General features: G+C 37.1%; 1 protein-coding gene across 1 annotated transcript in view; it reads left to right on the top strand.

The window, feature by feature from the left end:
* Positions 1-11,921, top strand: part of POC5 (POC5 centriolar protein) — a 30,244-nt gene extending 18,323 nt beyond the window's left edge. Inside the window, 7 exon segments of the mRNA XM_075741189.1 lie at positions 1,442-1,546; positions 2,859-3,038; positions 4,163-4,325; positions 7,684-7,802; positions 8,623-8,736; positions 9,625-9,801; positions 11,499-11,921. Coding sequence (XP_075597304.1) covers positions 1,442-1,546; positions 2,859-3,038; positions 4,163-4,325; positions 7,684-7,802; positions 8,623-8,736; positions 9,625-9,801; positions 11,499-11,648 — 1,008 coding nt within the window. The 3' untranslated portion in view covers positions 11,649-11,921.
* The last annotated feature ends 1,314 nt before the right edge of the window (positions 11,922-13,235 follow it).

The raw sequence follows: 13,235 nt of genomic DNA, 5'->3' as shown, positions 1-13,235 counted from the left end.
CTTTTTCAACAAAAGTAATTAATTTATTATATTCATTTCCTTTGCTTTCTATTTTCTTATTGATTCGTGCATAATTTATGCAAACTTACATCTAATTTTAGATAAATCGTTACTTGTATAGCTGAGACTTTTCAGTTATTCTGAAACTGCAAAAGTTAAAATGAGTCATATTTAAGCAAAGTAGCTTATACTAGATTTATTAATACAGTATTATGAAGAACTCATTCTTAAAACTCTAGAGATGGATCAGCTTTAAATTACTTTATATGTATCAAATTGCCCTATATTTGGTTTTGACTTTGAGATTTTGAACACCTTAAAGAAACCAAGCTTATGCCTAGTAATATTTCATTAAACATTCTGAAGATTGACTGAAACCGTTTGTATGAAATTCTGTACTGAAATGAAATAGGAGTTTTGTACTATTTGCTTGATAACTTTGTTGATTTAAGGGTAAATTTTATGTTAAGTATCATTCATTTCATTGATGTATGTTCAATAATTATTGCACGTAACACATGCAACATAACATATTAAAATATGTTGACATATAACATCATAGAATATTGTTCTTCTCAATTTTTATGCAGTAGTTAAAATGACAACTGTTACTCACAGGAGTCCCAAGATTAGCGACTATTGCCCACTGGAGTTGCTCAGATGTGACTGATGGCAGAACCTAGCTTAAGAAGTTAGGCAAAAATATAGAGAAATACTCAGTGATTTGGTGTACCCAATTTGCATCACGTATGGCCTAATGTTTTATTCAGGGAACCTCAGCTGTTTCTGTAAAGAAATTAAAACGTATTTACAGATTGGTGATAAAAGTCCCTAGCTGCATTCTCTGTCCAGTAGGCCATCTTGCCTCTCAAATGTTTTGATTGCTATAGGCCTATATGCTATCTTTCATGAGAACTTTTAAAGAGAATAACAATTTTTAATCAGATTTTTCTAGTTCTTAACTTAGCTTGTTTGTTCTGATCAGACAACTGAATAAGCTTTCTGCAGATAAATTGTTTCTTTATACTTCAGTTAATTAATAATTAAAACAAACTTAAAAATACAGATTTTCCTACTTATCAAAATTGTCTTTGAAATAAGCGATTCTTCTGACCTTATGCTACAGTAACATTTAAGTATAAGGAAGTAGCACAGAAGCCTGCAGATGCAGGATGAAATAAGTCAGTTGAACTTTTCTTAAAGCTACGCATTGAAAGTGTTTAAGTGGCGTAGCCTGAGTGTTGAAGCCACAGGAATTTTACTTTTGATTTGAATTCTGATTATTGTTTCCTGCTTGATTGGAATAAGGGGAAGATTCAGTCAAAAGTGTCTGTTAAAAGCAGGTGCTTTAAGTGGAAAAATAACTGATGCATAAAGTACATTCTATTTGACCCTACAAAGATCATAGCTATTGGAATAGTGTTAATAAATATTTTTGCAGGTGATTACTAACTTGACCCAAGCACTGGAGAGGCAAAAGGAGAGAGTAGAGTTGATGAGAAAGTTTTCGCTGTGGCGGATTCAGCACATTAAAGCCAAACAAGAGGTATGTGCACGGAATAAAAATGCCATGAAAACGAAACCTCTGAACTCAAAAGGGTCAGAGTTGCTGCAGTTCCTGTTACAGTTTGAAGAAATGACAGTGTTTCTATTTTGATGTGTTTGACAATGTCAAATAAAAGTTTGAAAACATCAGTTCTAAAAAGAACACTGCCATCAGAATAATCTTTGGGATAGGGAAAAAATCAAACCTGTACTTGTCTTATATTGTTCCAGTTATGTGATCAGCTCACAGCAAATCACCATAGTTTACAGTATCTGCATTTAGCAGTAGGTGCTAAGGGAATTTCTATCTAAATTTCAAACGCATTATGTTTGAACACAGTATCACCTTTTTTGGGGAAGACACTTTCACAATTAAAATTTCAGCTGCCCTCTTTTCTTTGTCTTGTGTTGCCAAAACCTGAAGTAGCTAAGAGCTAGTTGCACACAAAATGTTGGGCCTTATGTCAGTCATCTAACAGTAAACAGTATACTAAGTGAAGGATGACAGAAAAGAAGGATCCTATGTCAAGACTGCAAACCTTTCCCATTCCAGGTTGATAAAAGGAGAAACTGTAATGGGGATCTTTGTTCATTGATACAGATTCCTGGCTAGACTCAAGTTCATTGATGCTATCTAAAACTCTGCTGATTTGCCGAGAGGGATAGCCTTTTTGTGTTTTCCTTCCCTCTCATTTTAGAATTTAGTAATAATTTCAGTCTGGTTTTTACTCAGCTCTTTTTATTTTTTTCTAATTAATTTCTGAAAAAATAATTCAATGCTGAAGTATACTGTCTGGTGACTATTTTGGAATAGATTAGAATAATAGAATTGTCTTAAAGGACTTTTTAAAGCATCCTGAAGTCTAAATTTATTAAAAAGATAGATGGTTTATGCTAATCATCTGCAATCTTTGCGACGGCAGGTTTTACACGGTTCCTGCAGTGAATCAAAATGTGCCACATATCCACTAAATGGCTTCACACATGCATGGTTACACCCTATATGTGAAGTTGTTGCTTAAGTGTCATTAAGCTAAGAGTAAAACCATGAAACACTGTTCTATGTAACCTAGGAGTTTGCGAATTTGGTTTCTCATACTGGGGACAGTAATGCTCTGTGACATGTGCGGGTAGAAACATTGAGCTGCTGACACTGTTTGTGTACCACTTCACTGCAGCATGTATAACTCAGTTTAGGCATTCCTGCGGTGGTCTGTGTAATAAGTTATAAAACAATCATCCACGCTCTTGAGTACTTAAAATTTTTAAGAAACCTGAACTTGCATATGATGTGGTTATGTTTGTTTCCTAAGGAATACGCAAATAGAATAGCAGACAGACAATTCCGAACAGCTTTGATGAAGAAAGTATGGGCTGCATGGCGCTCCCTTAGTGAAGAAAAATGGAAAGAAAAAGTAGCAAAAGCCTGTCAGTTAAGGGCAGAAGATGTCTGTGTTCAGCTCACCAATGATTATGAAGCCAAAATTGCAGAGGTAAAATAAGGCTTCTTTTTTTCCATTCTTTCTCTCCTTCACTCCCCCAGCCCCCATCCCTCCAAAGTATCTTTCTCAGAAAATTTGAAAAACATGAGGACTTTCCAGCAGAACAGGGCTTGCAAGTACTCAAGAAGATCTGAGGAGAACTAAGATCTCTACTATGGTTTCCAGATGTGATTTTTTTTTTTTTTTTTCCCCTCTGTATATGATGTGAAATGTTGGTGATCTGCACGTACAGATGAAGTAAATTGGACTCCTCCTGAAATGAGACAAACCTCTATTTGCCCACCAATAGGGATGATACTTGTTTTCAAAGAGCACACTGTTAATACTGGCTATGCATTTTGAGGTCTTATTGAAGAAGATAATGGAAATAAAAGACCATTATTATGGTCATGATTGTACTCATGATGAGTACAATTTTTTTTCTTATAATGGCTACTCTGTTAAAGGCTGAATTTAAATATAGTTTTGCCTTCAAGCTTCTAAAGAATTTTCAGAGCTTAAGGTGAAGTTACTGCGTGCATTTGGTGCACACATAAAGATTTATAATACACATTTTTAAAGCTGTATATTTTAACAAGAAATCTAGAATTTTAAGAATCTAGAATGTTAAGAATAGGCTTACCAACTGTGGCTTACCAGCACAAAAATAGTAAGTAGTGAGTTACAAAGGTAACTTGGTCTGTCTTTTAGCAGCATTTTTAGGGTTTTTACAGTCGCTAGAAAAGAGAGACAATTCACCGTATGCTTAAATAGTTTTCTGGGAACAGTGAATGCATGTTCCTGCAGAAATCTAGCTTGTGCCAGATGCCTAACTTCTCAAAGACAAAAACTTGCAAGAGAAATTTCTGCTTAGCTGGTTCAGTAGGGTCTGACAGTCCTTTCGAATGCGCTGTTGTCTTTGGTATGCTCTAGTACAAATAATGTGCAGTAGTACAAAGAAATGACAAGTAGCTCTTAATCTCTGGTGAAACAGAGATTTCTAAGAGAAACAGAGATTTTGAGTGAAAATGTGTATCTTTGTAAACATGGTGTAAGGGACTGTTAAAGCTAATAGAGGAATATGTTTGTAGTTTGCATTCAGAAGTGTAAGACAGCTGTTTCCTTCTCTTTTGTAGCTAACTGCTACTTTGGAACAGACAAAGGCTGAGATTCTGCGACTGCAGAGTGAAAGAGAACAGTATGAAGACACCATGAAGAAAGCCTTTATGCGTGGTGTATGTGCTTTGAATCTGGAAGCAATGACCATGTTTCAGGGCAAGGACAGTAGGACAGATCCTGGTCAGTATAAAAAGCAGCTCTAATCTGGTGGGGGGTGGGGTTGTTGGGTTTATTTGGTTGGATTTTTTTGTTTGTTGTAAAGGATTCTGCCTTTTCTCTTTTTTTTTTTTTTTTTTTTAAATTTAATATGAGGACTTGTGACATTACAGAGTTTATCAAACTCTTATTGCTTTAAAAAGTCCTGTTGAATATGTTGAGAAATACTGTGATGCTGAAATTTGTAATGCTGTAGTTGAAAGGTGGAGCACGTTCTCCTCATGCCACCTTGCTGTGAGGGTGGTAACCTGCAACTGTAGGCAGAACAAGAAGCCAGGGATGGCACACTTCTTAAAATACTGTGGAGGATTATCCAGAATTCTGTCAGCACCCAGGTTATGGGGGCATGAGGAGAAATTTCTGTATAACCCTTCTCTGTTCTCTGGATTCTTAGTGTGCGATGAATCTGCTTTTCCCAGACAGCTCTCCCTTCTTTCTTAATCTTGCCTTTTAATGCAAAAAGGGCAACTAAATCTCCTAGGTTCTGTATCTAGTTGGGAGTTCTGTGCCAGAACAGGAAACACTGGTGTAATTATATCAGCAGCACACTCATAAAACTTGTGCAGCTGCACAGGAAAGAGCTGCGCACCCTTACTGATGCAATGAAATCGCCCCCAGAGTGAGACAGTCTATAGCAGTCGGAGCATAATCATGCTGATGCAGCAGTTATATTAAAGAGAAAATAGCTGTGCCAGCAGGAGTGTCACAGCTGTACACGTGGCTTAACAACGAGCTGTACTGGCAGCAGTTGTTCATGGCCTTAGACAAGTAACTTCAGTTGCTAAACTTAACGATCTTATACCAGAAGTTTGTGAACTACTTCAGAGAAATTTCTGCCCAAAGATGTAGGTCTGAAGAGGAAATAAAAACCTGAAGAAGGTCTAAGAGGATGCTTATCTGAGCAGCTGTCTAAGCCTGTATTTGTGGAGTTGCTTAGGAAACTAGAACATGACATTGGTTAAGTGCAGTAGCTGTGTGCTGGTAAAAACATAGGATCAGTATTTGGGGAAGATCAAGAATGAATGATTTCTTGGAGATACTGACTTTGGGAATAAAGTTACAGGGCTTTATTTTTCACTGTCTTATAAATTAAGAACTACTCTCTCTTGAAGCTGTATCTTATATTAATTGATTGTTTTCCAAAACCATGCAACAGACAGTGGGTCTCCCAAATAACAATGGGTAACTGAGCGGTGTGAAATAGGAAAGCATTTTTTCTGTAAACCTGTAAAGAAGAGGGTAAATACGAAGGAAATGAAGAAAATGGAGCTCTAGAGCTGCCACGACCACCCCTGGGATTCATGGACCAAACATTCTGCTTGATTTTTTTACTATGAAGCAGGTGCTGATACTCTACACAGGCACAATCCCTAGAGATTTTGCTGTGCCGGACAACACTGGGGTGCCTGTACCCAGCTGTTTCGGGTGTCCAGTGTCATGCTTTTTAATTTCCTGGGGTCACTGTAGTCCTCATTAGGCTTCGTAACATCTCACAGTCTCTGTTGTCTTTGGTGCCACGCCTGCCATCTTCTTCCACTGCCTCTTGTACCACCTTCTCCCCTGCCCCAGGCACGCTATTTCTTTCTTGCTACAGCCAGACGGTGCTTGTAATGAAGTTACTTACATAATTATTTAATATGGTTGTGCAACCATTTGTTTGCATTCTTCCCGGGTCTAACAGAACAGTTTACAGAACATCAGGGACTTCAAACATCAGATTAGATGGTTATTGTGATTTCTCTAGTCTTGTAATCTGTGGACATTAAAACTTCCATGTGCCAGAGTCAATCAGTGATTATATATTTATATGAGCACTGCAGTGCCACCTACTGTCATTGGAAATAAAAGCAGAATTTGGTGCCTTTACAGATTTCTTATAATTAGGTTATTATAATGTATATTTAATATACATCCAATATACAAGTAACATACGTATACATTATAATTTAGGTTATTAATCGTTTGCGAGTATCACAACCTTAATGGGTCCATAACATTTGGAGTCAATGTTGATGGTCTAAAATCTCTGGCTGATTTACTGACAGATGTTGGGGTGATATTATTGTTATTAATTATTGTTGTTACTATTGTTGTTGGTGGTGGTGGTATTATTAATTATTGTTGTTACTGTTGTTATTATTATTATCATTTTGAGATTATTTTAAACCTCTTTATGTAGTTAAACGAACAGTGAAGCCACAATAATTTATGACTTTTTACTTAAAAATACTTAAGACTGCTTTTTTAAGTAACATAGATCAGATCTGATTGGTCTGTAACCATGCATTGGTCTTGTCTATGCATAAGTTTAATGTCTATGTACGTACGTATATATGTTCAAAATGCATATTCTGGCATACTTTCACTTTTGAAATCTTTGAGTATTGCACCGATTCGAACTATTTTCCTTATATTTTTCCTGCTCACATCAAGAGTAAAAACAAAACCCAGAAAACCCACAGCTACCACATGGTGTCACTCTAGTCCTAGGAATGAGCAAAGTTCCCTTGTCCTGGAACTGCTGCTAGCATCATCTGCTTCAGAAGTAAGAAATAAATAAGAAGACCTCTTTCTGCTTCCTTTAAGGAAGTTTATATTCTAAAGGAAAAGGCTGAAACTGCTTGGAAAAGATATTGGGCTTAGGTTTGCAGATCTGACCTCCCCAGGATGCTTGCGAACTCAGGCTTACCCAGCTGGCAGGGGGAGGTGAGGGCTGTAGGGCGCCATAGATCATCCCACCCCTACAGCCAGGATGCGGCGGTGTCCAGCCATTGTATGTGGAGATGAGATACTGCTGAGCATGATCTATGGCTCCTTGAAATTGCAATACATTCTCAGGAAAGTTAAAATACCATTTTATTTTACTGACAGTGAGCCCCCTTAAAGATCTTATACCCTTGCAGAAGTCCAGTATGGCCTTTCTGTTTTACTGCTCTCCACCCACACTGGATTTTGGCCCTTAGCGTATGAGCAGCTCTTGCACACTGGATTTAGTATTGACAAGCAGTACAGAGAACCTCAGTTCTTTGCACTACAAGTATGTGACAAGTAAGTGCCACAGGGGTGTTGAGGCATTACACAGAAACAAACCCCTTGGAAAATACTATTTCCAAGCATCTGAAAAGAAGGGTCAAATACAGGATGCTTATGTATGTATATACATATATACACATCTATAAGGAACATGCTGATCCTTTTAATTAGATTATACAGAAATCCCAAAGGAACAGTAAAATTTTTACTGTGACTTATCTCTTTTTTTTTCCCCTTAGGGTTTGCTAGATTATGTGCTGATCCCATTACTTTGTGTTTCTAATAATAGATGTAGGAAGTAGGAGAAATGATAATGGTACCATTGTTGCAGGAAGGCTACCTCCTTCACAATGTACTCCACCTTCACCACCACCTCCACCAGCAACTACTCTTCAGCTGGAAGACATGGTAAGCATGTAGCTGGGACAGAACTGTATTTGCTAGTGACAAAAATGAACTTCCTTGGTTGGAGCCTTTTAAAGGTAAATTCCATAGCCTGTGAATTGAAGGAATTTGAAGACAGACGTCTAAGTGTAAAAAGAAACCTATGAGGTATGTTCAGACTGCATTGTGTAAATGAAGTAACTGGGCACAGCTGCTGTGACCTGCTATATTTTCATTAAGCTCTGTCTTTTATTTTAGTGAAAATGTGTTAAACTAATGAAGACAAGGTAACTATAATAAGCAGAATTTGCTCTCTAAGGTTCGTTCTGGAAAAAAAAGCTGTTCAGGAGTGTTTTGCAAAAAACCTGAGCTTGATATAATCTGAAAAGAGGAAAAGCTGGCTTGACTTGAAGCTCGTTTTTTTAAAAGTGTAACATATATAGACACTGCAGGAACTCAGCTTATTGTCCTGTCAAGTCAGCTTAGCCAGATCATTATCCAATAGCTTAGATGTCCTGGACCTGCCCTGGAGTCATGCTGCAGACATTGCCACTGTAAAACAATTTCACGCTTGAGTACAGGCTAGAATAGAGAAGGTGTGCTTGCCTGTCTTCCTGATTTTTCAGTCTGATTGGTATCAAATGTTATTCACACTGTTTCTACAATTTTTAGACAAGTATTTTTAAATTAGCCAAAAACCAGTAAAAATAGAGATAAAATATCTGCCAAGAAGTTAAATTTAGAAAGGTAGTTGGAGTAGTCAAAAAACGGACTAGGTAAAGAGTAAAACGGTGTTTTCTACAAACTTATACTCATTCTTTGTAAACTCTGGTTTCATTCACAGTTTTCTACCCACCTGGGTCATGCAAGCACTTCTCAGACCAGGCTAGATTCTGATTCTCCAGTAATCGTCACTAGCACAGCTGCAGGATCTGGTGGGGCGTCCACTCAGAAACTGGTAACATGTTAAAATTAACTTCTAATTTTTTAAGGCACAATTATAACAAATATTAGTTTGGGTATTGTTATTTCTGTGTTTTTGAGAGCAACACAAGTATGTAGTTGAGGAAACTGCCATAGAGTTTACATAGCTATATGAAGACGCTAGCTTGCAAACGCTCATTAATGTTACAGAAACCCATTTATGATAGGAGCAATTTTAAATTATTTTTGGAGTGGGGAGGGGGAAGTGTGACAAAATGAAGAAAAGAGCACACATACACTTGAGCATAGTGCAACAAGAACAATTAGTGTTTCATGTGATACTATTTTGTTCTGGAAAGAATATGCTTTGCTCTAGCATCCTGCTGTTTGAAATGTCTCTCTCATTACCTCTTCTGTATTTGTTGCTAAACTGTCCTTTTTACTTTTCTCCACTGTCTTCTGTATTGCTGCTCTTTCTTTTTGCCATGTGATACAGTTTGCTACCAGCTGTCAGAGAAAGATGCAGCATTTTACTGCACAGAAGATTTTTTTATATCTGCGATGTCATTGCTAGAAACACTTTCCAGGGTGATGGAAGTGCCTGCAGCTGTCACTCAAGTATGCAGCCAGTGAGCAAAGCTAAACCATCCATGCTGCTTGGTTTTTGTCAAGTCAGCCTTACTCCCCTCAGGATAGAAGTCACTTGCTTGAAACGCTATCTCATACTTGGAGTGGAAAAAGATGGAATAAACCAGGTTGCAAATAGATGGAGCAAATTCAGTCCTAAATAACATAACTGGATTACCTGCAACATCCCACGTTCTGTTTAGGCACATGGCTGATAAAACTAACCAGACATACTAGAGCATTGTAAATATTATGCTTAGCATTTTTTACCAACAAATACTTAATTTATTTGCAGCCCATGGCGAAAGTAATAACATCTGCTCAACAGAAGGCAGGAAGAACAATCACCGCTCGAATCACAGGCCGAGCTGATATGGGACAAAAGGCCAGAATTGGTGGTAGTTTAGCAGTGATGGGAGTTGCTCCACCCATGAGTTCAATCATTGTTGAAAAACATCATCCAGTCACTCAGGTAAGCCAGAATTATGCTTGTAACAGTATTCTTATTACAACGTGTCTGGTAGTAGTTTAGAGGAAAATGACCACCGTGAAGAGGTATTAGGCAAGGCTCAGACCTGAGTCCTGTTTAAAATAACAAGCAGTACTGTCTGTGAGCTTGGTAGAGGTTGCTAGTGAGGAGAGGAAGTAAATATCACCACTTCAATTTATTTGTCTTGTTTCTGTAGGAATTGTTTCACAGGTGTAGTAGTCTTGGCTGTCTCTTTCTTGGCCAGCTCGTCCTCTTGATAGAAGTGGTCACTTGGTATGGCAACCAAGTGTCATCACCATGCAACCACAGTTTAAAGACAAACTTCATGGTATGTAGCAGGAGGAGTGACGGAACCAGAGGTGGCAGAGATACAGACTTGACCAACAGCCTAGGCGTAGCAAATTATTGGGGAAAAAAGTAAAACCCTTGTCCAGAGGCAATCAAATTCATCAAGGCTGCTGCTTGTATTTTTGAGTCTTACCCCTCCCACCCCCCCATTTATCCTGTAAAAACCAAAAACCACTGAAGTAAGTGCATGAATAGGGTATGAAACCAACACACAAGAAGACTGTAAACAGCGGCCTACATGGCCTAGACAATTGCTATGCTTTTAGACCAATCTAAAAATGGTTTTGATTGGATGTGTATGAAACAGTTGAAGATTTTTTTTTTTATATATATATATTTTAACCGGTAAAGTAGGATCTGAGTTTCCTTTGTGCTATCGGAAAGCCCAGTTTCTCTTCAGTGATACTGCCAGAACAAGCAGAGCTACATCAAGTCCTTTCATTTGAGCTGGAGATACTGGTACCTTCTGTCTGAGGGATGTTCTGCTTTCACTTATTTCCTGCACTGAATGGGAGCCCTGTGGCAGGCTGCACATAGCTTTTGAGAATTTGGGCTCCTAAGCAGAAATTCATATTTAAATTGAATGTCCTTAGAGGTTTGGTGTGAGACTTCCTTCATTAAGAACAATTTCTGGATTCAGGTTGTGCGACTAGTGTGACAAGTAAAGTACCTGAACTACCGTACCAAAAACTGGCTTCGAAAAATGTAATAAACGTTGCAGTCCCAGGCATATGTTCCATATACTCCCTTCTGCAAATAAACGCCTAAGGGGAAATCAATTGGATTGAAGTATTTCTCTTGAATTAATCTGACAGGGGAGAGAGTTTACCTTAATTAAAACCAGAATGACTACTGTTTATTGCAGTAAGGTATTTTTTTAGGGACAAAATTCATTGTTGCTAAATAAATGCAAACCTTTTCCTTTCAGAGACCAGAGACCTTTCAGAGACTTCCTCATAGCAAATACTGAACTTCAAAAGGAATGTTGGCATGATTAAATTAGCACTACAGAGGAAAATTCTGAACAATTTGGTAAAAAAACAAACAAACCAACCCTGAAATAAGATCTAGGTGATAAAAGCTCCGGGTACCTAGTTAATTAGAAGTTCAGCACTTTATGTTCTAAAAAGTATACTACAGATAAGGAAAGAAAAAAGGTTACTCATTCTGTTAAAGTAACCCGCTTTTTTGGGTTTTTTTTTTTTGAGAAGTGTATTTCAGTTTGCTGGATTGCAAATCTTCCTGCTTAAACTACAGTTCACTTACAGCTATTTTAATGCAAATTTTTTTTTTTGCCATTGAGTGTTTTGATGTATCTGATTACTTTTCAGCAAACCATATCCCAAGCCACTGCTGCTAAATATCCTCGAACTGTGCTCCATTCTTCTGGTTCTACCACTGTGAGACCTGCAGGACAAGTTGGGCGAATGCTTCAGGGCCAAACTCATAACAGTGTTCAGTCAATAAAAGTTGTTGACTGAATGAATATCTTTCTCCTGGTGGGGATTTTTATCAAGGTACAATTTAAACCTCTTCCCAGTCTTTTCAGATTTGATGTAGCAAGGCCTAAAGTATGTATCATGTTTTTACCCTTTTCTAGAAAGAAAAAATTAAGTAAAAGTGGTTTTATAGTAAACATCTGGAGGGGAAAAAGAGAACTTGAAATGTTGTTCTACCTCCAAACTTATTTTATTAAGATGAACACTTGTTATTTAAGGAATCTTTTGCACACTTTTAAATAAAGTATAGAATGTGATTTTTTTTGTCTGAATCTCTTTGTTTAGTTCTAATGTTACAGTGAAAATTAAATTTATTTTTGCTATGTATGCTTTTAGTTGCTTATGCAACTAAATGTAGTTGACATGCATTTTAATTTTATCCTACAACAGCATAGTTAAATGAAGAATAACAGGGTGGTAGCCTTCATGCCCAGGGTGTGACTTGGGCCCAGTGAAGTGCCAAGTCCGTCAAATTGTTAAACATTCTCATTTTCTAAGCTAATGTTGGAGAGCTTGATGCATACATGGCAAGAGCTAAGAATTTGTGATCTTAGATCCCTAGTTCCAAAACCTGAGGATTTATCAGTCTGTTCTTAATATTCATATGATGCTCTGCAGCCATGTCAAAACAGGTTGCACACAAGAGGGCAGTTAGGCGTAAGACTTCAGACTAAGATACAGATCATCATCTTTTCAGTACAAACAGTAAGATCTAGTACAAAATAATGCTAGTTATATAGAGATAAGGCAATTAAATGCTTCCATTACATAAAACTATTGGTGTTTTCTTCTAGAGGAGACTACGAAAATAGACGTTTTACATATTTTTCAGGTGTGAAATATATTCAATAATGAGAAAACCTTTAAACATGTTCAGCAAGACACTACCAAATATTATTCAAGACATGAATAAGAAATAGGTAAATAATTGTGTTACGTATCAAATGTTCTTTTTTGGGTATGTATACAAGGTTATGTCATGCCAGCCACACAGAGTTTTAGACATGACATTTTTGTATAATTTCACTACATATATAAAATGTTGAAGAAGAAAGACTTGTCCTAATCCTAGCACTAATTAAACAAGAGAAAAGCCCTCTTCAGACAGGAACACTATAATCCTAGTAAGACTTTGTAAAAACCTGAATCCCAAGTGAGACCTATTTCTGGAAGTGTTGATTTATACATATAATTTTCACTTATTAAATTAAATTTCTTTCAGGTAGAAAACCTCTAATTTACATTTCATGCCAAACACAAAATAGCTTAATTTGCATTTCCAATACAGAATTAGTGTATCCATGTTAAGCCAGGTGTAGAAATTGTAGGGGGCTGGTTGTTGCTTAGCAGTATAGTCATAAATTACCAGCCAGCCATTCACTCTTAAATTCTTTAAATCATTGTATAGCAAGCATATGAGAAAGAACTAAGCAATGTTTCAGGAGTGCAAGTTCTAGGTTGGAAAAGGTCATACAACTTCAAAGTAGGTTTTTGTTTCAAGAAAAGTTATTACTTGTATTTGAAAGTCACTTTCTCTCTTGCATGTAATTCCATCATATTTTTATGATT

The sequence above is a fragment of the Balearica regulorum genome, chromosome Z (assembly GCF_011004875.1).
Source record: "Balearica regulorum gibbericeps isolate bBalReg1 chromosome Z, bBalReg1.pri, whole genome shotgun sequence".
In the NCBI taxonomy this organism is placed as follows: domain Eukaryota; kingdom Metazoa; phylum Chordata; class Aves; order Gruiformes; family Gruidae; genus Balearica; species Balearica regulorum.
Note: the sequence above shows the minus strand (reverse complement) of the source record. Positions and strands in the feature narration are given on the sequence as shown.